The 26,360-nt window shown below is 32.5% G+C and overlaps 1 protein-coding gene and 1 long non-coding RNA gene across 7 annotated transcripts in view; one reads left to right on the top strand and one right to left on the bottom strand.

The window, feature by feature from the left end:
- Positions 1-26,360, top strand: part of LOC146997057 (uncharacterized) — a 103,558-nt gene that overhangs the window by 75,668 nt on the left and 1,530 nt on the right. The gene's annotated exons all lie outside the window — the stretch shown is intronic.
- The window catches only part of IP3K1 (inositol-trisphosphate 3-kinase-like protein), a 410,761-nt gene continuing 408,925 nt past the window's right edge, over positions 24,525-26,360 (bottom strand). For all 5 annotated transcript variants that reach the window (XM_085816461.1, XM_085816463.1, XM_035363093.2 and 2 more), the window contains exon 10: positions 24,525-25,389. In XM_085816461.1, the coding sequence (XP_085672587.1) occupies positions 25,351-25,389 (39 nt within the window). In that variant the 3' untranslated portion in view covers positions 24,525-25,350. The remainder of the gene's footprint in view (positions 25,390-26,360) is intronic.

A 26,360-nucleotide genomic window follows, 5' to 3' on the forward strand; every position in this document is an offset into this window, starting at 1 on the left:
TCTCGTCTAGCGAGTCAATCCCTGAGGAGTCGATCGAGTTGACAGACGGGCAGCGAGTGCCGAGTGGGTCGTCGAGTTCACCGAAGGAGTCTCTTAGTGTATCGGGGTTAGTGCATCGTCGAGAGAGTGTGTTGAGCTCCGGGAACGAATGAACCGAAGAGTCGGGAGCCGTGCTCTGTGTGTCGTGTCGAGTGCATCGCAAGTTGTAGCGTGGAGAGTCTCGAGAGTACGTGGAGTTCCGAGAACGACCGAGCAGAGTCGGGAGCTGTACTCTGGTGCTTTGCAGTGAAACTGTCTCCACCGTGATAGCCTGATAACCTGGAGGCTGTGTCGCTGATCGTGTCAGCGTGTTTATAGTAGTTCTTCGACGACTGTAAAACGTGTTTTGAAGATGTCTTGACAATACTGGCAAATAAAGTGTGTTATTTGACACTTCATCAAGTGTTGTCGTTATTCACTCCAAATACGCACGAACCCCGTACGAGCGTGAAGGAAGAAAATAGCGTAACAACTGGTATGAGAAGAAAAGAAAATAAAAAAAGCAACGATCTTAAATAATAGTAAGATGAAATGTTAAAAGGAGTTTAAAAATTAAAATCCGGTGCTAACGCTACTGAGATGTAAAAAAAAAAAAAAAAAAAAAAAAGATATTAAATTATTACCTTCTAAGAAATTTTTGTTTAATAAATAAAAGTCGATAAAAAGGTGAAATTAATTTGAAATCAATGTGAGAATTTTAAAAATAGTCAGAAGCTTATAACTAAATTGCTGTTGTTATAAGAAGACCTAAAAGGTCTTTCTTATGACAAAATTAATGTAAAAAAGAAGAAGGAAAAACAAATTCTGAAAGCTTTCTGATTTTACATAACGCCCAAAAGAGGCTTTTTTTTAAAAAAAAAAAACTTTTTGTGTGTTACCTTTATTTACTAAATATCATATTCTTTGCACTTAAACCATAAAATTCAGTTCAACAGCAGTATCGCAAAATAATTTTAAAATGAGCATATCTTTAGAATTTTCAATAGAGTCTCGACGGCTGGAGATCAATTTTTTTTTTTTTTTTTTTTTTTTTTTTTTTTTTTTTTTTTCCTCCTTCCGTTACAGTGTTCCCATTGTTCTCTTCGAAATCGTTAAGTTTGTTAAACAAAAATTCATTAAAGTTTCACATAATATGAAATAGATAATAAAACACATTCCAAATTCTAAATTGGGGCTTCCAAATGCCCATATTCGGGTTGGAAACGTATGTTATTCAAAATTGGATGGATCTAGGTACTGTTGTTTCATCACAATGAGAGAAACATACGTACATTTATGCAGATTCTTCATTATTCAATTTCTTTAAATATAACACAGGGCGATAATATTTGGTGGCAACAATTTGAAAAGTGAATAGCCTTTCTGGGCTAGCGTCCTTTGGATAATGATGCAGTCAATTAAAAAAATTCAGATTAGACTGCCGTAAGAGAGCGTTTAATTTGAAATTATTCCACCAACTTACACCAGGTTTTCACAAATGTTCCTGTTATTTCTTGATAACCAAAAGTAACTTCAGTTATTGAATTTAAGTATCTTTCGAAAATCAAGAATAAGCCCCCTACGTTTTCAGAAAACATTAAAACTGATGCCAAAATGTTTGAAAATAATGATAACTCCTAATTATCTTAAATTCTTATACGATGTAGAAAGACTATGTAAAAAAGGTTAAATACTAAAAACTCTAAGGAAATTCTAAAAATTCGTACATATATTTACACAATCATTCTGAAACTGAAAATAATAATAAGATTTCTAGATTTAAAATCAATGAATTACGTCTTAATTACAGAAAAATGCAAAAAAAATTAGCTTAACCCTATTATCTATTTAATCCTCCCCCTCCCCAAGAAAAATATAACCGTTAGAAACTTTGAAGAAAAGTTAATCTCAAAGCATAGAGCTAGGAGTACAGAGGGTGTTTGCGCATTTTTAGAATGATTTCGGCAAAAAAAAAAAAAAAAAAAAATTAAAAAGCAAATGCTTTGGAATAAAAATTTCTAGCAACAGCTTTTTATTTGAAATAAGAAGTATCGTCTGCAACTTTGAAGTTTATTCTTCTTTCAAAATGTCGCATATAAACAACCTGTGGATGGAAGGAAATGTTTTTGCACTATTCGAAGAAAAATATTCCTATTCCGTAATTCAAGAACATTGTGAAATGGTGTTAAAATTTCTAACTGCAAAATAATTAATGTAATTAACAGCAAAGGGAAAAACTGTTCACTCATTACTTCTACATGGAAAGAAGACTCCAAACGAATACTCGAATAGGTACGTACTGTTTCTATTGTTTCTAAAGTTAAATCTTTGGTAACAAGAGAAAATCCACCAAAGAAGAAATCAATTGTAAAGTCTTTAAATGCATCTGTAGCAATAGTAAACAAAATAATAAACTAAGATTTGCAACTTAAAAAAAGGCTAAAAAAACATAATGTTCACCAGCTTTTGCCTCAGAAAATAAGTATTAAGAATTCGATTTTGAGTTAGCATGTTTCAAATAGTATGTCTCAATATTCACTTTGACTTACCTTCGAATTCCTAATTCCAACACACATTGAGTCAAAAATATCAACTAACTGTAGTTCAAGGAATCGAAGTTTTAGTGTAAATTCACTGTATGCCAATTAAGTAATCAGAATGCATTAAAAAAATAGAAATATTGCAGAGTTTACATTGATGCAACTTCCTGTCGTAATGCAAATACGACAGGTAATTAAAGAATAGGCTTGTAGATGTCTGTTCATGGCACAACTCTAAGAATAGAATATCACATTCCTTTTATCTCTCCCAAAAAAAACTTTCCTTTGGAAGAAAACACTTCACTTTTTGGGAAGCGAAAATAATCGCAAGGAGATAAATGCGGAGAACGCCCGGATACCCGGTTATGAGTACACTTGCTTATTTTCGGGATAGAGCAGCTTTGCAAAATACACTCATGTCCATAAATTAAGGATAATGCAAAATCAAGCAAAGGAAGAGTTAGAAGCAAAACAAATTTGACTTATTTGTAAAGCTTATTTATTAAACAAAAGGCAAAGAGCAAAAAAAGATGCTATATGTTTGATATTATTAAAAAAATAGCCATTTTTTCTCTCTGGAGCAAATTACAAAAAAAAAAACGTATTTACAAAAAACCAATATTACATGGTTGGTATGATTGTTAATACATTGTATGTCTCACAGAAGACGCAATACAGTCCGTACAATGCCTAGGCATGCTGAGTATCAAATTATCGATCTGATCTTGGGGGATATTACACCACTCAAAAAGCAATGCTATCCGAAGTTCCGGTAGACATGTAGGAGGAGGTTCACGGGCTGCAACTCGTCGGCCAGGCATGTCCCACACGTGCTCCACTGGATTCAAGTCCGGTGAGAATGCTGGCCAGTCCATACGGGTGATATCCTCCAATTGAAGGCATTCGCTTACGATGTTTGCACGGTGAGGACAGGCGTTGTCATCCATAAACACAAATTGTGCGCCCATGGCGCCCCGAAACAAACGTACGTGTTGTTCCAGAATGACGTCCCGATAGATTTGGCTTGTCATGGTTCCAATCTGAACATGCAGGTCAGTTCTGGAACCCAGAATAATTCCACCCCAAACGAGCACTCCTGCACCACCGTAACGGTGTCGTTCAATGATGTTTTCTTGGTGGTAACGGGTACCTGGAGCTCTCCATATGAATGTCCGGCGAGAGCCAGACTGCAAGCTAAACCTGGACTCGTCGGAAAACGTCACACAAGCCCACTGTTGCGAAGTCCACAATGCATGCTCTCCACTCTAGGCTAAACGCAGGCGACAGTGAGTTGCAGTAAGTGGAACGCATCTGACAGGTTTACGAGCATATAGACCAATCTGCCCTAAGCGTCTGTACACGGTCTGCCTTGAAATTGTCGTACCAGTGGCTGAAGAGAGCTGACGAGACAGGTCTGAGGCTGTGCTCCGCCTGTTACTTTTGGCAGTAACTGCCAAATACCGGTCCTCATTCGGCGTTGTAACTCTGGGGCGACCTGTGCTGTAACGTCTACTCACATTACCATCATCTTGGAATCGTTGCCAAAGCCTGGAGATGACACTCTGGGCACTTCCAAGTTCGTCTGATACTTCCAGTCGGGTACGCCCACATTCCAGACGGCCGATAATTCTACCACGTAAAAAATCATCCAAATCCGTCCTTTGTGTCATAACTATTCGGTTATTGCACTGAAATGCTTATAAAGCGCCTGCGAACAATTTTACTTCTTTGCCTGTATTCTTTATATATCACTCTCGTCATTGTGACGTACCATCGGTGTCACCTGGTTACTTCCTGAAATTTGCATATGATTCTTGAAGATGTGTGTAGTGATTTTACAGGTGATATATTTATTTTAGAATTCGATTTCCGCGTGACTCCAAATTATCCTTAATATATGAACATGAGTGTAGTTATTAACCTGTGAAAGATCTTGCTTTACAGACCATTTGGAACAAAGCTTTGATACTAAATAACGTAAGATTAAAAATCGCCTGCTTAATTCTCGGCCACAATTAAAACTGTATGTAAACATAATGCCACTTAATCTAAACACCTCCAATTAAATTTGAACGTAATAAGTTTAAATAAAATGCAGCAAAAGATGTGTATGATTTAATAAGCTACACAAGGAAATCATGTGGTGTCCACACCAATTTTTTTTTTTTTTTTTTTTTTTTTTGTGTCCGTCTTTGACTGACTATACATTTATAGCCCCCAAAAATCAGATTAAGCATGAGGTAGAACGTATAAAACTTGAATATTTGATAGAATGCGCAGTCGATGAAAATAAGGTTTAATCTACTTAAATATTTGAGTCTCCTTTCAAAACGCACAGCCCAAAAAATTGTTTTCGTTGGTGGAAACGTCAACACCCTTATACCAATCCGGTTTCCTACAGAAAGGTATGGACGCCTTTATGCAAACCCAGTGTCTTTCATAAAGGCGCCCAAGATTTATTTCATTCGCGATTAATTAATTAATTGGAAAAATCGAAACTAAAATCGGACTTATATAAGGGCGCGCTCATCTTAAAACCCTTTCAGTCCCAATTTATCTATTTATTTCAACCGACTTGATTTTTTTTATGTACTTTTGGTAATTATTGCAAAGAATTGAAAAATGTCATTTTAAACATTTTATTTTGAAAACGGGGATTCCAAGGGCCTGGGACAAATATGTTCCACTGGGTGGTAATGGTGTAGGACACATGTGTACCGTTAGTACTAAACTGTCGACACATAAAAGAAAAAAATCTGATGTGTACACCACTTGACTTCCTTGTACGGAATATTAAATTATACGCATTTTTTCTTGCATTTTATTTAAACTTATTAGATTGAATTAAACCTACTTCGCCGACAGCGCATAAACCACAATAGAATAAATGCATTCCTTAAAATTCACTTTGTTTACCATAGCGACACTCTGGCGCTAGATTCACTTAACAGTATTATATTTCGTTCATATTATAACTCAGAATGCACAAAATTTATATCATTTAAAGAATTATCTAATCGTTGCCACATGTTCTATTCAAATACTATACTAAAGTTAGAATGATGTATAAAAGAAATTAAGCAAACAAAACAAAAAAGAAACAGTTTTCTACAGACGATTGAGTATTTCTCATTCAATTAATTCAGTTCTCACTTCGCGACAAGGCAAAAATACATAAAAACTCAAAATATCTGTATTAAAAATTACGAAGTAAATCTTAAACGCTTATTTCCTCAAAAAAATTCCAGAAAGGATTAAGCATGATTTAAATAATAAATGAAGGCGTTATCTTTGTTGTTGCGAAGCTAAGTTTCTCTAGATTGGCAACAAATCCACTAGTCTCCTGTTTCAAATGTAAACAACAGCAATGGCCGCCATCAAATTAGGCATAGCGGCAATTAAACAATTTTAAAATTGTTGATAATTCTAAAAATATTGCATACAGGTTTACTAAAATCATAAAAACCTTAACCGGAAGATAAGAACAACATAATTCAATCATTTTTAAAGCAAAAAATGTACAATTTACCAACATATAAGAGTAAAGAAACTGAGATCACCGAGCCGGGTAACAGAGTGGATATATATATATAAATATATTTATATACGTTTGGCGCGCCGATTGAAACCAAAATACGAGGTGCACATCTACATGTTATAGTAGTCTTATATACAAAATTTCAACGTTCTAAGGCTACTCGTTTTTGAGTTATGCGAGATACGTACGTACGCACGTACGTACGTACGTTCGTACAGACGCCATGAAAAATTCTCTTCAGAATTCATTTTAAAGCAGTTTTTTAGTTTTTTTTTGGGGGGGGAGGAAAAGAGTGTTTTATTCTGTCCTTACCTAAAGATATCACGCAAAAACATCGTTCAATTGCATTCGAAAGCGGTCAAAGTGGATATTTTCGTTGAAATATGCTGCCTGAAGCTTTTCGCGATTACAATACTTCCTTTTTACTTCGTACAAGGAAGTAAAAATCAAAAGAAACTATTTTTAGTTTCATAACTTATGTGTGCCAAGAAGTCAAACAGTTTTTGCATAGTGGTAGATTGCATGCCACACAAATTCTTTTAGTGCTTTTTTCTTGGTACAACTGTAACACCTCCTTCTAGTGGGCCCTTCGATGGGTAAGTGATCTCCTATATTCAACAACTTGATGATGGTCTACCATATCGTAGCGGTATGGTACCATACTGTAGCGGTAGTCTACCATATTGTAAGTGATACCATATTGAAGTGGTAGTAAACGGTCTAACATGTACAGTTGTGTGTGGGGATGTTAGAAATGATGTCTAATACCAATGGTACATCAACTACCAAGTAAATTGATGCGTGTAATTCCCTCTAGGCTTCTTTAAACATTTACTGGGACTTATATAACCCATTGGGATTGAAAGGGATAATGATAGCTGCTTTTTTCAAGTAAAGAAGCTGACGTTCAGTTGTGCGCGCTTCCTTATAAGGAGCTAATTATTTGCATAAGCATTGCAATGCAATGCATTTTTATGTCCTATTAAGTACATTCAGGATGCAAATTTTAAGCCTATTTAATGCTTCCTTCATTGTTTTACGTTTCGAATGGCCAGCAGTTATTATTAAAATTATTTCTAACGGCCAAAAGGTTTCGTATACAAATACAAAGTTATGTATGTACAGGATGCAGAAAATGTTAATTGTCTAATGAAATGGGCTATGCTAAATTATACCATATTCTATGGCTAAATGAAGGATTAAAACTATGCTTGGAAAGATAATTCTATAAATCTTCATAGTAAAAATTCTATTATATTTTTTCATCTGGCATCCTTTTAAATGTGATAAACATAGGGAGTTTTTTGCAAGTATAGCACATTCCCCGAATTTCAAAATTGTGCGAAATTTGCGTTTATTTTGTCGAATACAGCTGTATCCGTTTATTTGAATTCGTGCGAAAATTGCTTCATCATCGTCGATGATTTCCTGGAGACGAGCTTTTATCGAGAGAGATAATCAGGTGAAACACCTGTAAATTTCTAAATTATGCAAGTTTGGAATTAAATTTATTTGTCATCAAGTGGCTGAACCAAAGTTAGAGAACGAGGTTTATAACAAACGCGGATTTCGTCGAAGAATTTTACTTTGTTGTTTGTATCTTAGAAGGAAGAATCAATGAAAAAGGTAATATGGGAAATGGAATATACAGAGATAAATAAAGCAATGAAAAAGATACAGTCATCAAGCGGATGTATTATGGGTAAAAAGCAGGTGCACAGTCTTAGGGTATGAGATGCGTGCCTATAATTGTGAAATTGGGAAAAAGAACTTATATATATTTTAATCATAAACTTAAAGCATCTAAAGTAAAAGTCAACTGGTGACAAAGCAGGCAATTCCTTAAAAATATTAATAATTGCATCCTTGTATAAGAGGTTTAACACAATATCTAAAAATTCAAAATTAAAACAAAAGAATTAAAGTATACAAATTCAAAAACTGAAAATTCAAAAGGGAAAAAAATATACAAGACAATAGAAATATAAAAATTAATTTCTTTTACTAAAACTCAATTCAGAACTTATCAGGAGAAAATGAATTAAAGCTTCATAAGAGTTGATTGGTATATGCTTCGAAAACGTGTTTCATTCTCCTGGTTCATTTGAGATTAAAAACCGAAAAAAAAGAAACAAATTTTCATTACATTAGAATTCATACAAAACCGAAAAAATTGAATCTCAAATGTTTCTCACTCATCCATTTCTCACTTCGCGACAAGGCAAAAATACATAAAAACTCAAAATATCTGTATTAAAAATTACGAAGTAAATCTCAAACACTTATTTCCTCGAAAAAATTCCAGAAAGGAGTAAGCATGATTTAATTCGCAATAATCAATGAAGGCGTTATCTTTGTTGTTGCGAAGCTAAGTTTCTCTATATTGGCAACAAATCCACTAGCTACTGTTTCAAATGTAAACAGGCAAATGCCACGATCAAAAAAAAATTATTATGCTTAGCGGCTTTAAAAAACTTAAACTAATTAAGTTAATTTAAAAGTTAACTAATTAAGTTAATTAGTTAACTTAATTAAGTTAATTAAGTTAATTTAAGTTAATTTAAAACTTAAACGACTTTAAAATTGTTGATAATTCTAAAAATATTGCATACAGATTTACTAAAGGCATAAAAACCTTAACCGGAAGATAAGAACAACATAATTAAATCTCTTTTAAACCAAAAAATCTACAATTTACAAACATATAAGAGTAAAGAAACTGAGATCACTGAGCCGAGTAACAGAGTGGATATATATATAAATATATTTATATACGTTTGGCGCGGCCGATTGCCACCAAAATGCGAGGTGCACATCTACATGTTATAGTAGTCATATACACAAAATTTCAACGTTATGAGGCTACTCGTTTTTAAGTTATGCGAGATACGTACGTACATACGTTCGTACAGACGCCACGCAAAATTCTCTTCAGAATTCATTTTAAAGCCGTTTTTTTAATTTTTTTTTTGAAGGAAAAGAGTCTTTTATTCTGCCCTTACGTACAGATATCACCCAGAAACATCGTTAAATTGCATTCGAAAGCGGTCAAAATGGATATTTTCGTTGAAATATGCTGCCTGAAGCTTTTCGCGATTACAATACTTCCTTTTTACTTCGTACAAGGAAGTAAAAAGGAGAACATACCTTAGAATTTCATGAGCGTGGCTTGTTGTGACCGTAATACCAACTTGTTTGGTTAGGCTGGTCGTCTGCGTCCAGTTCTGGTACCTTACAATCCCAGAGGTCTAATGGCAGCCCGTCAATCTATTTATGATGGCTATGTATTGTTCTTACTTAATTTAATAAATTTTACCACCAGAATTGTTTAAATAGGAAATTCGGCTTGCATGTCTAACCGTTTTGTTTCACTTACTCATATTTCACATGCGTTCATGTTTCCACTACAATAAGGAAGCTCCGAGAAAATCCGAAACTAATTGGAAGTGAAGGCTTTCGAAAGAAATTCAATAAGCTTTTAAAAGTATTTCGCCCTTGGAGCCGTTAGAGTTTAGAGCTATTGTTGAGACCATAGGCAATTCTGTGATTGATAAGCGGTGATAGGCGATCAATTTATCTTTCCATTCGTCTCTTTCGAATCTTCCTTAAAAATTGCCTGTCATCCCTGGGAGACATGCAGACTCCGAATCGTAGATAAGACATTTCGAAAAACCCCACTTTTATACTAAATAATCTATTGAAACTCTTTTGGAAAATAGATTCTCTTATTCCAAATTAAAGTTGCATTTGTTAGCAACTTATAGTCAATTGATAACAACTGGATATTTTATTCATACTGAATTTTATAAAGCAACTAGCAGCTACGCTGCCAGCCTTCGTCCGGCTTTTAAATGTACCGGAAAAGTGCCTGAAGGCACCAACAAACGTTAAATTTAAAAACTGCGCAGAATTTTACTCTACAGAAGAACTTCATCAAAAAAAAAATAAATAAATAAAATTTTAAGGGGTGTTGGAACCCGAAAATCTTCAAAAAAATGGTGATTTCGGATTTTTGCATTTTCAAATTCTCTACACTTTTATCTTTCTAAAAATACCATTCTTTAATCTCTATGAAAGTTAGAACTGTAAAAAAAAAATCTAGTTTAAATTTGCCATCTACTGGTTTGATCAATGAAGATTTTTACATAAAAAAGCGACTTTCTCCAAACGTGATATTTTTATACTCGATGTACCTTTTCTCAGGAACTACTGCTCACAGGTATCTAAACTTTTTATGGCTTATTTATTAGGTTCCCTAATATTTACTGAAATGAGGTTTTTTTGTAATAAACTTAGAAAAAAAAATGTGTTTCAATTTTGTTGTGTGAGAAAAGTGCTAAATTTTACTATGCCTAACAAACTACTTTGTAATTTACTCTAAAATTCAAAATGCTTCAAAAGCTCATTTCCGTATAATCAGATAGGTATACTTTAATTACATAAAAAATTTCAAGCTTGTATCTACAGCAGATTTTGAGAAAAGGTACATCGAAAATAGCCAATTTAACATTGTCGGTATAGGGGTTTCTGATACCCCTTAAAAAAATTTATTACATATAACAAAATTACAATGAAATAAGCAATATTGGATCTCACAAGACTGCTTCCGCCACATTAACACTCAAACCTGGCCTGCTCGATCCCCAGATTTATCACCATCGAGTATATCTGAGATCATTTGGGACGGCAAGTTGAACAGCCTACGAGATTGGCCGAACCAGAGTCGCGTTTACTGGAACTGTGGAACGAGATGTGTCAGGATACCATACGGAATTTGTATGCCTCAATGCCCGCTCGTATCGCATCGTATATTCGCGCTAGAGGTAGTCCAATAGTATACAAAAACTTCCATTCGTGTGTACTTTTTTGCTGCAATAAATGATCCTTTTTTCTTTGATTTTATAATCACTTACTTATATCAAAGTAGTACTTAAATATGTAAAATTTCATTTCATTCTGACAACTCTTTCTTGGTGCACAAATTTTTATGGCAATGAGTGTAAAATGGCTCGTTAATGAAAATAGATGAATGTTCTACAAACAAAACAAATCAAAATCAGTCTAACTGGAGTTAATTTACGAAAGTTGATTCGGTTAATGATTGCGATGTGTGCCCCCAAGCGATTGAGGAAGCATTCCATAATATCTCATAATTCTTAGCTAACCAGAGTAAAAAAAATCTGATGTGTACACCACATGACTTCCTTGTATTGGAATATTAAATTGGAATATAAAATTATACGCATTTTTTCTTGCATTTCATTTAAACTTATTGGATTGAATTAAATCTACTTCGCCGGCAGCGCATAAACCACAATGAATTCTTTAAAATTCACTATAGTATTTGTTTACCATAGCGACACTCTGGCGCTAGATACACTTAACAGTATTAATAATTATATAACAGTTAACTTATATAATAATTATACAACGGAAACTAAGTTAACGGTTATATAATGTAATTATTATTTAACAGTTAACTTATGTATTTCATTCATATTATAACTCATAATGCACAAAATTTATATTATTTAAAGAATAGAATTATCTAATCGTTGCCACATATTCTATTCAAATACTATAATAAAGCTAGAACGATGTATAAAAGAAATTAAGCAAACAAAACAAAAACGAAACGGTTTTTCACAGACGATTGAGTATTTCTCATTTAATTTATTTAGTTCTCACTTCGCGACAAGGCAAAAATAAATAAAAACTCAAAATATCTGTATTGAAAATTACGAAGTAAATCTTACACACTTATTTCCTCGAAAAAATTCAGAAAGCATTAAGCATGATTTAAATCGTAATAATAAATGAAGGCGTTTTATCTTTGTTGTTGCGAAACTACGTTTCTCTAGATTGGCAACAAATTCACTACTGTGCTGTTTCAAATGTAAACAAGCAATGTCTGCCATCAAAAAAAGTTATTAGGCTTAGCGATATTTAAACAATTTTAAAATTGTTGATAATTCTAAAAATATTGCATACAGATTTACGAAAGGCATAAAAACCTTAACCGGAAGATAAAAACAACATAATTCAATCATTTTTAAAGCAAAAAATGTACAATTTACCAACATATAAGAGTAAAGAAACTGAGATCACTGAGACGGTTAACAGAGTGGATATATTTATAAATATATACGTTTGGCGAGGCCGATTGAAACCAAAATACGAGGTGCACATCTACATGTTATAGCAGTCCTATATACAAAATTTCAACGTTCTGAGGCTACTCGTTTTTGAGTTAGAGATACGTACGTACGTACGCACGCACGTACGTACCTACGTTCGTACAGACGCCACGAAAAATTCTCTTCAGAATTAATTTTAAAGCAGTTTTATATTTTTTTTTTGAAGGAAAAGTGTATTTTATTCTGTCCTTACGTACAGATATCACACAAAACATCGTTAAATTGCATTCGATAGCGGTCAAAATGGATATCTTCGTTGAAATATGCTGCCTGAAACTTTTCGCGATTACAGTACTTCCTTTTTACTTCGTACAAGGAAGTAAAAAAATCTCTCCTTGTAGGGGAACGGAATGATTATGGATACATTTGATGAAATAGCTATGTTCTTTGAAAACTTGAAAGTGATAAATAATACTAAAAACGCTGTTTCTCAAACTATATATTCCATAAAATTCATAAAACTACTAATATGCCATGAAATTAAAATTTTTTAATGATTATGCAGATTATTCAGAAGTATCATCAGACGGAATTCTTCTATTCTTAGTGACTTTTGTTATATTTTAAAGGGTTGACATTTTGTTGAATATTTAAAGGGCAGGATTTAATCTGTGGGTTTTTAATCTTCATTAAGCAACTATTTGGACTCGAGCTGCGTCGCAATGGCATTTTGAAACGTTAAAATTTCTCTGTAAATTTACTCGTACTGCGATAAAGTGTTCCATAGAAGCCGAAAATCGTTCAATTTATATATATATATATATATTTAAATAAATAAATAAAAATCTGAAAGCTTTCGGATTTTATATTACGCTCGAAGGTGCTTCTATTAACGTTTTGCGTGTTACCTTTACTTATTAAATATCATGTTCTTGGCACTTAAACCATAAAATTCAATTCTACAGAAATATCACAAAATAATTTAAAAAGAGCATACCTTTAGAATTTCCGATACACAGTCTCGCGCGCCGGGTTTTTTTTTTTTTTTTTTTCTGTACAGCGTTGCCATTGCTCGCTTTGAAATTCGTTAAAGTTTTACAAAATGTGAAATAGGTAATAACACAAATTCGAACTTCAAAATTCGAGCTTCCAAGTGCCCATATTCGGTTAGAGGACTACCTTATTCAAAATTGGATGGCTCTAGGTACTGTTGTTTGTTTCACAATGCGGGAAACATACATACATTCATGCAGATTCTTCATTATTTAATTTCTTTAAATATAATGCAGGTCTCTAACATTTGGTGGCAACAATCTGAAAAGGGAAATGTCAAAATGAAATTAATAGCTCTTCTGGGAAAATTGCCCCTTTGGGCTAAAAAAAAAAAAAAAAAGAAGATTGTGTTTCAAGGAGTTTTCTCCAAATGTTATTGTTACTTAAATGTAATAATTTTTCAGTTTAAAATTTATACACAAAATGCCTCGAAATTTAACGTTTTGAAACACTTGGAATTTTAAGTTCTGATCAATCAGTTTAGGAATTAATTATGTTTTAAATACATTGACACTACCAAAAGGGAGTGCACGCTGGATTTTGCCTTATTAAAATTGACTGACGACACGTTAAGCGAGGTTCTGGCAGAATCATCGCCCCACCGTCCTCCCTTAACTCTTTCGGCGGACACGAAAATGAGACCCAAATGATATCTGTTGTAGCTAATGTTGCAAACCTGTATTTACACAATCAAGAACATTACAAAATATATTTACATTAATCCTTTCTTTATTATTACTGTAAATTATTGGAATGCAATTTTAGAATAGCATGTTCGAATTTTCGAACCAACAAATTGTTAAAACTTCAAAGAAGATCGGAAAAATTTTTAAAGTATTAATATATCAACTCATTAACGCAAAAGATGAGTTACAAAATAACATTTTGTGTGTTACCTTTATATATTAAATATCATGTTCTTCGCACTTAAACCATAAAATTCAGTTCAAGAGCAGTATAGCAAAATAATTTTAAATTGAGCATATCTTTAGAATTTCCGATACACAGTCTCCCGCGCTGGAGATAAAAATGTTTTTCTGTATAACGTTGGCATAGCTCGCGTTGAGATCCTGGAGTTTGTTAATCAAGAATTCGTTAACGTTTTACAAAATATGTAATCGATGAGCAAATTCCATATTTCAAATTTGGGCTTCCTATATTGGCAGTAGGATATTACGTCATTCAAAATTCGACGGCTCTAGGTACCGCTGTTTTATCACAATGCGAGAAACAGACATACATTTATGCAGATTCTTCATTAATTAATTTTTTCAAATATAATACAGGGCGATAATATTTGGTGGCAACAATCTGAAAAGGGAAACGGTCATTCAGAGTGATTTGACTCAAAATCGCAAAACGAAAATAATAATAATATTCTCTCAGCGACATTCTCCCTTTGGACTAATAATCAATAGAATTTGGCACTGAAACTTATTTCATATTAATTAATTGCAGGTATTGAAAACAGTGATCAGGAAGCGTTGTACTCTTCCCTTCTTGTTTTCGTATCTACACATCCTCCGTTAAAATTTTTTCCATATTCTGTAACGGTTTATAGTACTCTCTCTGTTTTCTTTAGTGACGCTTTACCTATTTGAATTTCTGCAATTAACATGTTTTAAAATGAATTATCGTTGTGTCATCCCTTGATGTACTACAGTTATACTATATATTTAATGTTTAATTTCAACTGGAGATCGATTATTTCTTAATTTTTGAGTGAAACTATAATTCCAGCAGAAGCACCAAATAAGACGACATCCAGTATTTTATTACTTGACTATTTACATTTAATTTAATAATTTATTAATCTTTTATTATTTTAATTATTATTTAGTTTACAATTTTCCTGGTTATTTGTTCATTTATTTTTGTTCCTCTTTCCTAACAATTTTCCATAGCTCTGGCGCTTCTAATTTTAGAAATTAAGCACTATTCCCTATCCATATCCATATCCATATCCAGAGACATCTTCCCAGAAATTTCAGAATTAATGGAAATTTAACTTCTAGTTCTTTAGGCTGATCCTAGATGGCGCCAGAAGAAACAACAAATTTTTTAAAGGAGAATGTAACTCTTCTTTCCAGCCTTTTGAATCCGTTTATAAACTGATTTCTATAACTTGTACCCCTTCTTTTTAAAATAGCACCTGTTTTTTTTTTTTTTTTTTTTTTTTTAATACTTTAGTGCTTACTTTAATGTAGCAAATTATGTTTTGAATTAAAAAATTCTAATTACAGCACTAGAATTGCTAACATCAGAATTTAATTTTGCAATATAGTATAGGTAATACAGAATTAAATATAATTTTCACTTAAATAGTGATGATGAAATATTTTAAATTTCTAAACTAATGATAATATTTACTTGTGTTATTTTAAAGTATGTAATAATTTTTACGTAGATTATAGAATATTCCTATAATAAATTTATAATAGTTGAAAGAATCGTAAATTTTTTAATGTTATTCATGGATTAAAACCTTGTTACAAATCTTCCGTAGTTTTTTGGCTACTGAAATATATATCAGTTAACATATATAAAAATGATATGTATATATTATTAGATTTAAGAGAAGATACTGATATCCATTTTATAATATTGTTCTTGTCTAGATGAATATTATCAAAGCTTCTTAGATATTATAATGGTTTTAACATTTTTTCAAATTAATCATTTTAAGTTAATGATTCTAATTTAGTTTCAAAAGTTTGTTTAACAATTCAAAATTTACACCAATATTGGTGTTTTTCCATTTTTTTTTTTTTTTTTTTTATAATTGAGATTATTTTAAAACTATTTAACTTTCTTACAAACTCCATATATTTTTATTCCAAACTTTTATATATTTAACTGATTTTTCAATTCTTATGCTAACTGATATAATAGAAAATACTTTTGATTTGTAATGTATCCAATTGATAATTATGAACAAATGCAGCATTTCCAAGATTAATAAAAATAGCTGAACATAAATATCAAATAAAAATTCTCGAGTTCGTTGAGGAAACCAAGCCACTGGCGCCATCTATCGATAAAATGTGAAAGCAACTATGGAAAAAAAATTTTAAGCTGAAGGCAAAAACGGATTAAAATTGGATTATATCTTCTGAATAATTTTGGTTGCAGAGAATAAAAAAATTTGATTGCTTTTTAACAGCCGTATTGGCCAATGGACGATCTTATGGTATTTCTTTTTTCTAAATATTTCCTCGCGCTCTTTTAGCATGAAATGTCAGTGCTGTCTTAGCGAAACCTTTGTATATCAAGCCACACTGAACATATAAAAAACGAAGACTAGATAAAAGCAGTATGCTATTCAAATGGTTATATCCAGTTCCGGATCTAGGGGGGGGGCAAGCCGGGGTCTGTGCCCCGGGCGGCAAATTCAAGCGTGTTACTGGATCGTATTTGGAATATTGTCTAATTTTTTATACAATATTAGTAATTTTAAAGACCACTTTTAAGAATATTTATAATTAATTACTAAGAAACATTTTAATGAAACAAACAGTTAAAAGAAAGCTAAGTACATCCGAATACGACTGTAAAGATAAGATCAGAGAGAGGACAATCGAGGAACTGCAGGCCAAAGAATCTGTAAGGTTCCTTACAGATTCTTTGTGCAGGCGTCACTGACAAGGTCAAATGACCCTATCCTCGAGGCTCGCGCCTCTGCCAACTCAGACAGCCTAAATATAATAGATCTATGGGGGTGTTGACCAACCTCATTTGATTTTTCACTACCGTTCGCTTGCCTTCCCAAAAGGCCCCTTTTATGCAAGCTCACTTCAAAATGTCTTGCCCGATCGTATACCAACTTCTCGGAATTAATTGAAGCCCCCCTCAATTCTCTAAGGAGGTAAGAAAGGAGGTTATTTCCTACCTCCATGCAATTCTCCTCGACAACTAACAATGGTCAACTTTTCAGTCCCTCACTTTAATGTAGAAAGGGTAACACACAAAGAAGAAACTATGAATTAGGAACGAATTACTTTCTTTTATACTCATATTATATTTTTATAATAAAGAATGATGAGTCAGAACTTGTTTATGCTCCACAGGAATTAAAAAATTTTCAAGTTGCAACATTTAGCTGCTATATGTTATTTTTGACAATTATATAAAGAAGAAATTTGGGACTTAAGTAGTTAAAATCTTGCAAAGCGATAGTTAATGTACTTAAATATTATCTCCCAATTCTTGAAATTAAAAGTGGTCAATTAATGTCAAAAACTAAATAGGAAAAAAATTTTAATTAAACTGAGTTATCGTGTTTCTTAAAATTACCATTCATATTTACTGATGTAATTTTAAGAAGTGTAATAACCGAGTTTAATTTGAATTTTCTCCTATTTAGTTTTAACATTACTTGTCCACTTTTAACTTCACTTTGGAGGTAATGTTTAATATATCAGTTTTGACGTATCTAAACGAGATAAATTAATGAACCTACAAGAAATTGATATATATATCTACTATATATATTAAATCAACTTATCAAATATCGGAATTAAGAGAAGATACTACAGTACTAATATTAATTTGTATTGCAGTTTTTTTTTTTAGATAAATATTTATGAATTTTCTTAGATCTTAAATTTCAAATTCGACATTTTAGGTAAATAGTTCTAATCTGATTTTAAAAGTCTTTTCATTGAATCCCAAAATTTGGCTTGTTAAACGGTTCTAAATTCATACAAATATTGTTATAATATATGTCATATTAAGCCATTATTTACTTTTCCAATTTTTAATCACTGAACTTGAAGTTACATAACTTTCTCACAGACTCCATATTTTAAGAAATATAAGAAATATTAAAAAATTTGTTTTCCAATACTTCTCTCAACGATATGCAATGAAACACGTTTAATTTAATTAAACACATAAACGTTTAATTAATCATTATGAACATATGAAACATGTTCATAATTATACAAAAATTTTCCAACTTCCTTCAATTCATCGCTTAAAATTTTTAATGTCCCGTTCACCCATTTCTTTTTAAACTTGCATTATATATTCCTTATTGCTATACATTAGAATTTGTATATTGTTGTATTGTATTCATCCAATTTGTATTTAAATGATAATTTTTAGAAAGTTCTGCATCATAACTCTAGTTAACAGAAGATGTTTCTAATGTCTTCATGTTGATGAATCGTTAGTATGCATCTAATTTTTCAGTTTAGGTTTAGGTTTCAATAAAGCTATTTTTAAAGAGAGATGACGCTGAGTTATGCTAATAATATCTCTAACTGGCGCTATTTATAATACAAGTTAACGTGATTAATAGTATAGCTCATTTACAATTTTTATAAAACTTTCCAGCCATACTGGAAATAATAGCAAATGCTCCTAATATTTTGATTACATTTTCTTCTTCCTTTATATTTTTGTGATATAATGTTTCATGATTGCATAGAGATAAATGTAATTCATTTACCAGATATGTAAATCTATATTCGGCGCACTTTTTGCATTTACTAATATTGTACCTTCTATCTTCTTTAATATATTGTTCAACACACAGCATCTCATAAGACTAATTTCAAGAGCTGTGCATTCACCAGCGATCAAGCGGTAAAGTCATTAAACATTGGTAATTTGACCGAAGTTTCAAATTCAAGAGAATGATTTGGCTGCATGACAGTTTTCGTGGCTTTTACTCATATGTAACGTGAGTAGCATATTCACAAAGCCTACAGACCATTTCTCCTATGGTCATTTCTCATTGGATGAAACATATGCTTGGCGGTTATATTTGAAATGGCGAGTTATCGCCCTGTAGGCGGGGTAATTAACGCCAAACAAACCTTGTGGGCTTTCAGTAAAGTGAGGAAAAACAGCGTTTATTTCATTCGATATTTTTAATTTTTTGAATGAAAGTTAAGAAGAATTGTGTGAAATATATATTTTAAATAACCTAATTATCTTATTAGTAATTTATTTGTATTTGAATTTAAACTATTAAAAGTACGATAATTGTTTTGCAAGAAAAAGTGTTTATATGGAAACTTGCATATGCACTTTTTCGTAATTTCTGTTAAAAAGAGCTTGTTGTGTATTTCCATAGCTCATTAATTTATACAAATAAAGGAATATTAAAAAATAAACCAAATGAAAACATTCTGTAAATATTTAAGGGCATCGGATATACCTATTCTTTTTACCTAAATTATGAGTAAGTATAACTGAAATTATGCGCCATTTCTATTAAAACGCTTTTCGGGATCTTGGATCGTAATCTTGCTACTGGTACCTTCTACAAAGAGTACAAACCAGTAAATAAAAATAAGAAAAATTAGCATTAATAAAAATAGAGAAAATAAAGGTGTTAAATTTTTAACACCGCACCCGAAGGTGAAAAGACAAATAACGACAAAGTCATTCAATAAAGTTAGTTTAAAAATAAATTCGTGCAGGGCAGAGTTTGTAAAAGTCATTAGAAAGGATAGAACTGGCGATCTAAAAGTCCAACAACTTTTTCCGTGCTTGTTACCGCTGCGCTGCGGTTTCTTCGGTAGCTTTCGCACACTTTTTGGTACATCACGCTCATATGCAAATAGTAAAGGTGATGAAGCAAAAGTCGATAAGCACAAGATTCTATAACCCTACGTTTTCTGTTTCAAGCAATCAGAGCAAACAGTGGAAGTAACGGTCTGTAGGCTTTGTGAATATGCACTTGAGTATGAGCCAGTTATCTTCAAATTTGCTCCTACTAGTGACTGAATTGAAAACCGCTGTACGCTAGGTTCACTCGCAGGCGAACAAGTTGGCTGAGGCAGATATCCTTCGGGTACTTTGCCATAACATACAAACCAAGAGCTCTTCCTTTTGTGTGAACATGTAAATATTTATACTGTTATCGGATTGTGTGAGGACGATAGTAGAGTTCTTGAGTAGTCTACATAAAGGCATTATAGTGGAATGAAATTTTAAAGTGCTAGGTTAAAATCAATGTTAATTTTGAGAAATTGGTGTGTTACTTACTGAATCCATTGCATTCGTGATTTGTAACTTGTATATATTTGTTTCAGATATTAATTAGTAATGTGTCATTCCTATTTTTTGTACTATGCTGAACTGCTTTAGTATTTAGGACTGAATCGTTTTCCATTAGTTTGGCTAGTTATTGTTGCAAATATTTCAAAACTGCATATTTCAGAGAATTTCTATGTAAATTTGATTATTACAGTGCAAAAATAGTGTGAATATGTAAATATTTTGAATATATAAATATATGTTATCGAGCTGGTTTATTATGTTATTGAGCTGTGTGAGGACGATAATAGAGTTCTTGAGTAGTTTACATAAAGGTGTTATTGCGAATTTTAATGCTAGGTTAAAGTTACTGTTAGTATAGAAAAATTGGCATAAAATTATTCAATCCATTGCATCAGTGATTTGTAATTTGCTTATATTTGTTTACATGAAATTTTTAATTATTTAATAATGTGCGATTCCTATTTTTGTACTATTCTGAACTATTTTAGTGTTTTGTATGGAATCGTTTTCTATTAGTATCATTTATTAGTATGAGTAACTATTGCTGCAAATATTAAAAAAAAATGCCTATTTCAGGAAAAATGTAAATTTGATTACTTCATTGCACCGGAGATACAGCTGCATTAGGAGGGTTCACTAGGTTTTTATCCGTGTAACTTTTAATATGTATGTCGGGCCTCCGTCCACCTGCGGCCGAGCGTAAAGTCGCTGAACACTTGTAGTTCGGTCCGAGGTTCGAATCCCGCGAACGGGCTGGCTGCATGGGTGTTTTCGTGGTTTTCCCCATGTGTAACGTGTATACGAGCCAGTTTCCCTTAGAAAGTCCTCCACGAAGGCATCCCTCCCCTTAGGCAGACAGCCCTAGTGTGCTTTGCCATAATTAAATACACCGTATGTCGGGCCTCCAGCGGCTGAGCAGTAAACTCTGAACACTGGTAGTTTGGTCAGGGGTTGGAATACCGGCAAATTTGCTAGCTCCATTGGCGATTCCGTCCTTTCACTCATGCGTTATTTGCATACAAGCCAATTACTCTTCGAAAGCCCTCAGCGAAGGCATCTCTCCTCTTAGGCAGATAGCCCTCTTATGCTTTGCCGTAAGTAAAGAAACTAAACAATTATATGTTAGTACTTTTATAACAAAAAAAACATAAAGAATTTCTTTCTATAAAATAGATTTTACATTTTATATCAAACCCTACCTATTTCTATGTTTATTAAAAAAAATTGAAATTTGTTAGAGAAACTTAAAGGAAGATAAGTGAGGGCGGCAGTTTTAAGTTTTTACCCCGCCTAGGAAAAATGCTAAGTCCGGCGCTGATCCCTCACTTAACCGTGGAGAGGTGCGAGACTCATTTGAACAAATCTAGGTAGTGATGGGTTATCACACTATTCAATCTGGGTTCACTGTAGAGTCTATACTTTTTCAGAGAATCAGAGATAAGAAATCAACTATATTTTAATACTCCTCCAAAATTCAAAACATATATCTTCCAACTGGGAATGTTAACCACTTACAGTGCAGAAGCGACATGTGGAAGAATGTGATAACTTTTGTGTGACAAACTATACTATTACAGAAATAGTCTCATATCGAGAAATCCAGAAAATGAGTGTGCTTAATTTCTTGTTATTGTAATATTCAGTTTGTTTGACATTACATGATAAAAAGGATAAACTCGTTATTATTTTAATTAAGCTTCCTTTTAAATAATACACTTACATTTCTTTAAATTCTCTGAAGAATTTAGGTTGTATGACATAGGGCATCATTTTTTTATTTATCATTTCTGGTTACCTGTGCACGATCTTATATTTTAGTGTACTACAGCCCATTACCCCTAAAATAAGATTACATTCAATATTACAAAGGAATATTTTAAGAATTCTCAGAGATTCCGAATCCCTAATTGAATATCATTAAAATGCCAATTAGCAAATTTACATTAGCACTGCCAAAAATATATATTTCCAAAAAAAAAGTTTGTAAAACCAAATTCTAAATGTAATCATAATATCACATTTTTTATATAATACAACTAATCTGTCAACAGATGTGAATATAAGAGAGCGGCCAGAGTCATAAATGAGAAGTGAATGTGTGTGTGTGTGTGTGATTATGGCAAAGCCTCGAGGGCTATCTGCCTAAGGGAAGAGATGCCTTCATGGAGGACTTTCTAAGGGGAACTGGCTTGTATACACATTACATATGGGGAAAACCACGAAAACACCCATGCAGCCAGCCCGTTCGCGGGATTCGAACCTCGGACCGAACTACCAGTGTTCAGCGACTTTACCGCTCGGCCGCTGGTGGGCGAGAGGTGAATGTAATGGCACCATTTTGTTTTTTAAAAAAGACATTTTGTCTTTTTAAAAAAGATCTCCAGGCAGCTGAATATGTATACAACTGTATTAAATTAAAATATAAATAATGCTAGTATGTAATCCATCTACAATCAGAACATAGAAAGAATGTTTACAAAAGTACTCCTAAAATATTGGCATTTTACTATAACATTCATTACTTAAATTCTACAAATGTAATTTTAAGAGTAAAGAATAGTAACTCACCTGACATACATGGGTTAAATAATTCTTAAAACGGTAGTTTAATTGGAATTTATTTTAATTTTAGGTTATTTTTGATATAAAATGTTTAATGGTCACATAAATAACGTTGTAAGCGGTCTTTTGAAATATGTGGTGCAGAATTACAGATCAACTGATAACTATAAAATATTTGAGTATTTTTCTACCTTAGGAGTACTTGCTTGAGAATATTCCTGCCATAATCAACTCATATTTAAAAATATCGGGTTTTCATGAAAGTTTTCCTGCCATCTCTAATATCGTCTGTGCTAAAAGTTTGCGTTGGTGTAGTTAAGTATATTTTGTAAAACAATTTTTGCCATATGAAAGAAAGAGACTTGCTTTAGAAGTGTGTTGTGCAATTTTTTTAAAAATAATGTTATGATCAATTACAAGGTGTCTGAAAAGGTACTATCACACTACCAGATTAAAACCATCATTTCCTTCCAGTTCTGTTGCAAAAATTCAGCCATAGAATGTCCCCAAATCGTGCGAAGAACTATGACATTCAAGAAGCAAAGTGCTCTGGCCAGCCTACTGATGTTGATGAGGCCTGCCTACAAGAAGTTGCGGAAGAAGATCAGTATGCAACCACTCGAGAGCTTGCTAAAGAGTTAGATATATTGCCATGTCTATCATTCACACTAACCACCGCATAAACTTGATGTACAAATTCAATCACTGGGTGCCACATGAGCTGACTCAAGCAGATAAGGACAGGAGTTGTTCAGGCCTGCACTAATCTGCTCAAACATCTATGCAAGGACAAAATTTTGGATCGGTTCGTCACTTGTGATGAAAAGTGGATTTACTTGAACAACACAGGCCGAAAAGGATTTGGTCTGCTCCCAGTGAGCTCGTCGGCAACAAAGCAAAGCGCGATTTGACTAACAAAATATCACACGTTTTTTTAATCTGGTGGGACTGCCATGGTATTTATTATTCACAAAGAGTAGTTGGAAAAAGGTAAAACCCTCAACAGTAAGGTGTACAATGAGATGCTACTACCTGTTGAAGCTGCTATCAAGGAAAAACATTGAATTGAGTTCCGGTGCAAAGAGTTGATGTTCCACCAAGATAATGCAAGACCACATGTGTCTACATTCATTGCCTACACAGTATACGGATTTGAATGTGATCATTTGCCAGACCATATAGCCCCCAACGTCACTCCTTCGGACTTCTACTTTTTTTCACACTTGCAGCTACATCTGCTGGTGCTATATTCCATTCTGCACAGAACATCCAAAATGAGGTTGATCTGTTTTTTTGGACTTGTGGCCACCAAGTTTCTGGGCCGAAGGCTTTGAAAAACTACCAAAACATTGGCAAAAAATCAGATTTAGGTGGTGATTACTACCTGCACTAAAGGTACTGCTTTCATTTTTTTTTTTTTTTCCCTAACTTTATTAAGAACGTTTTGTGGCAGAAAACTTTCGTTACAACCAGATACATAAAAAAGATTTAAGGAAAAGAATCTAAGCAACTAGGCAGTTATATTACTATGAATGAAGCCTCATAAAAAATTAATCATATTCAAAAGATCAATTTCATTATGCTACTGGCAAGCTAAAACTAAAAGGAGCTATGATAGGTAATTTGTATTATTAGACATTGATAAAATAATGAAACATTAAATCCATTTTTATTTCAATATTTTATTACTAATCATAATAAATAAGCTACTACATATTTACACATATGATGCTATTAACAAGCCTCAGTATGAACTGAGAAATCGAGTTACTTAAGCAGATTAAATTGGACAATCTATGTACAATTACATTTCCTTGTTTCATCAACATATTTGTTGATTAAACAATATAATACTGCTCAAACCTATATTATAAATTCACATGTAGAAAAAGAATTTCAAAATCTGACTCTTTTTAAATATTTCATTGAATTCAACAGATATTTGGCACTAATATTCATGAAGATAAACACAAAGTTTTTTATTACATCAAATAATGATACATTATGATATAATATTTTATAAACTGATATTTCTTTAGAAGTTTATCTCACAGAGCATAATAGCCATCATGCTGCTTGGAAAACTCAGACTATATCAGTTTATAAAAATATATCACAATAATATTATTCAAAAGATTTATATGTACATTTTGCCACTAGAAAAACATTATCACTAGATTTAATGAACTGAAAGAGATACATCTTTAATTGAAAGAGATACACCTTATTCTTATACACATATGAATAGAATTCCATATAAATTTAATGACTATAGAGGTATGGCACAAATATTCAGATATTATTTTGTGCATATATTTTAAAACTTATTCTAGCAGCAAAACACAAGAAAGTTAGGAACTTCAGAACAGGCGACTGACTTGTTTGCCTGCCAATTTAAACACTAAAACACCAACAATATACAAAGTCCAAAAGCTTTTCCATAAGCATATTTATCAATCATATTTTGCAACTGGACAAGATACGTAGCCTACAAACCATTGCCTTTATTTCTGGATTCTTTCAAAACCTGTAATAAAAAATTTTAAATTAATCTCAAAATTAATCTAGAAAATTAACATTCAAGTAAAGCATAAATATAAAATGACGGACTGTAAAATTCCAAAATTAAACTGTAAACGAAAATTTTAAAAATTGGTGTGGCAGTATAACTGAAGAATGTGAAAAACTGATTTCCAGGAAAAATGTAAAATACTCTTTCAAGTAATTTTTGTAATTGCAATTTGTTCAACATCTGAAATCAAAAGCCTTATTTGCTTAAAGCTTATTCTTGTGAGCATATTAGCTATTAAATAAATATACCATCTCGCAAAGAAAATGCAGAGTAGAATGTGATGAAAACTGGAAAAATTTATATGCACCGTTTGGCCTTTCTTCAAAATAATGAAAATTTTTCAGAGTTGTTAGAATATGGCAAAGCATACAAAGATTATCTGCTGCAGGAAAGAGATGACTTTGTGGAAAACTTTCTTCCAAAAACAGACTCATATTTATGTTACACATTGTGAAAGCCATAAAAATATTCATGCAATTAACTCATTCACCAGGATTCGAATCCCTGTTTAACTACTCTAGTTCAGTAGTCACTCATACCAGCAATTAGCTCGTTTTTCAGAGACATACTCCCAAATACTTTTAATTACTTCCTTAAAAAAACAAGCCTCCTTCATATACAGGACATAAATTGGAAGAATAACAGTAATCAAACCGCATGACAACTTCACATACAAGCTTAAAAACTCCCACAGGCGGATGCCTACTTTCAAATGCAGACATTTTTTGTTTTTTATCCTACACAATTTACAAGTTTGTACAACTCTTGTTTCATAATTCCATACTATTATGGAAATAGGATAAACAGCTCAGTCTCCAGTTTACATAATAAAATTCAGAATTGAGTTTTTAAAATTAAATTTCCAAAAGAAAATTGACAGACCATGTGAAACCCATCATGGTTTAAATGGTTTTAAATGTAACATA

The sequence above is a fragment of the Stegodyphus dumicola genome, chromosome 5, assembly GCF_044657685.1.
Source record: "Stegodyphus dumicola isolate Sdum_Otavi_A_Nest chromosome 5, ASM4465768v1".
Classification (NCBI taxonomy): Eukaryota; Metazoa; Arthropoda; class Arachnida; order Araneae; family Eresidae; genus Stegodyphus; species Stegodyphus dumicola.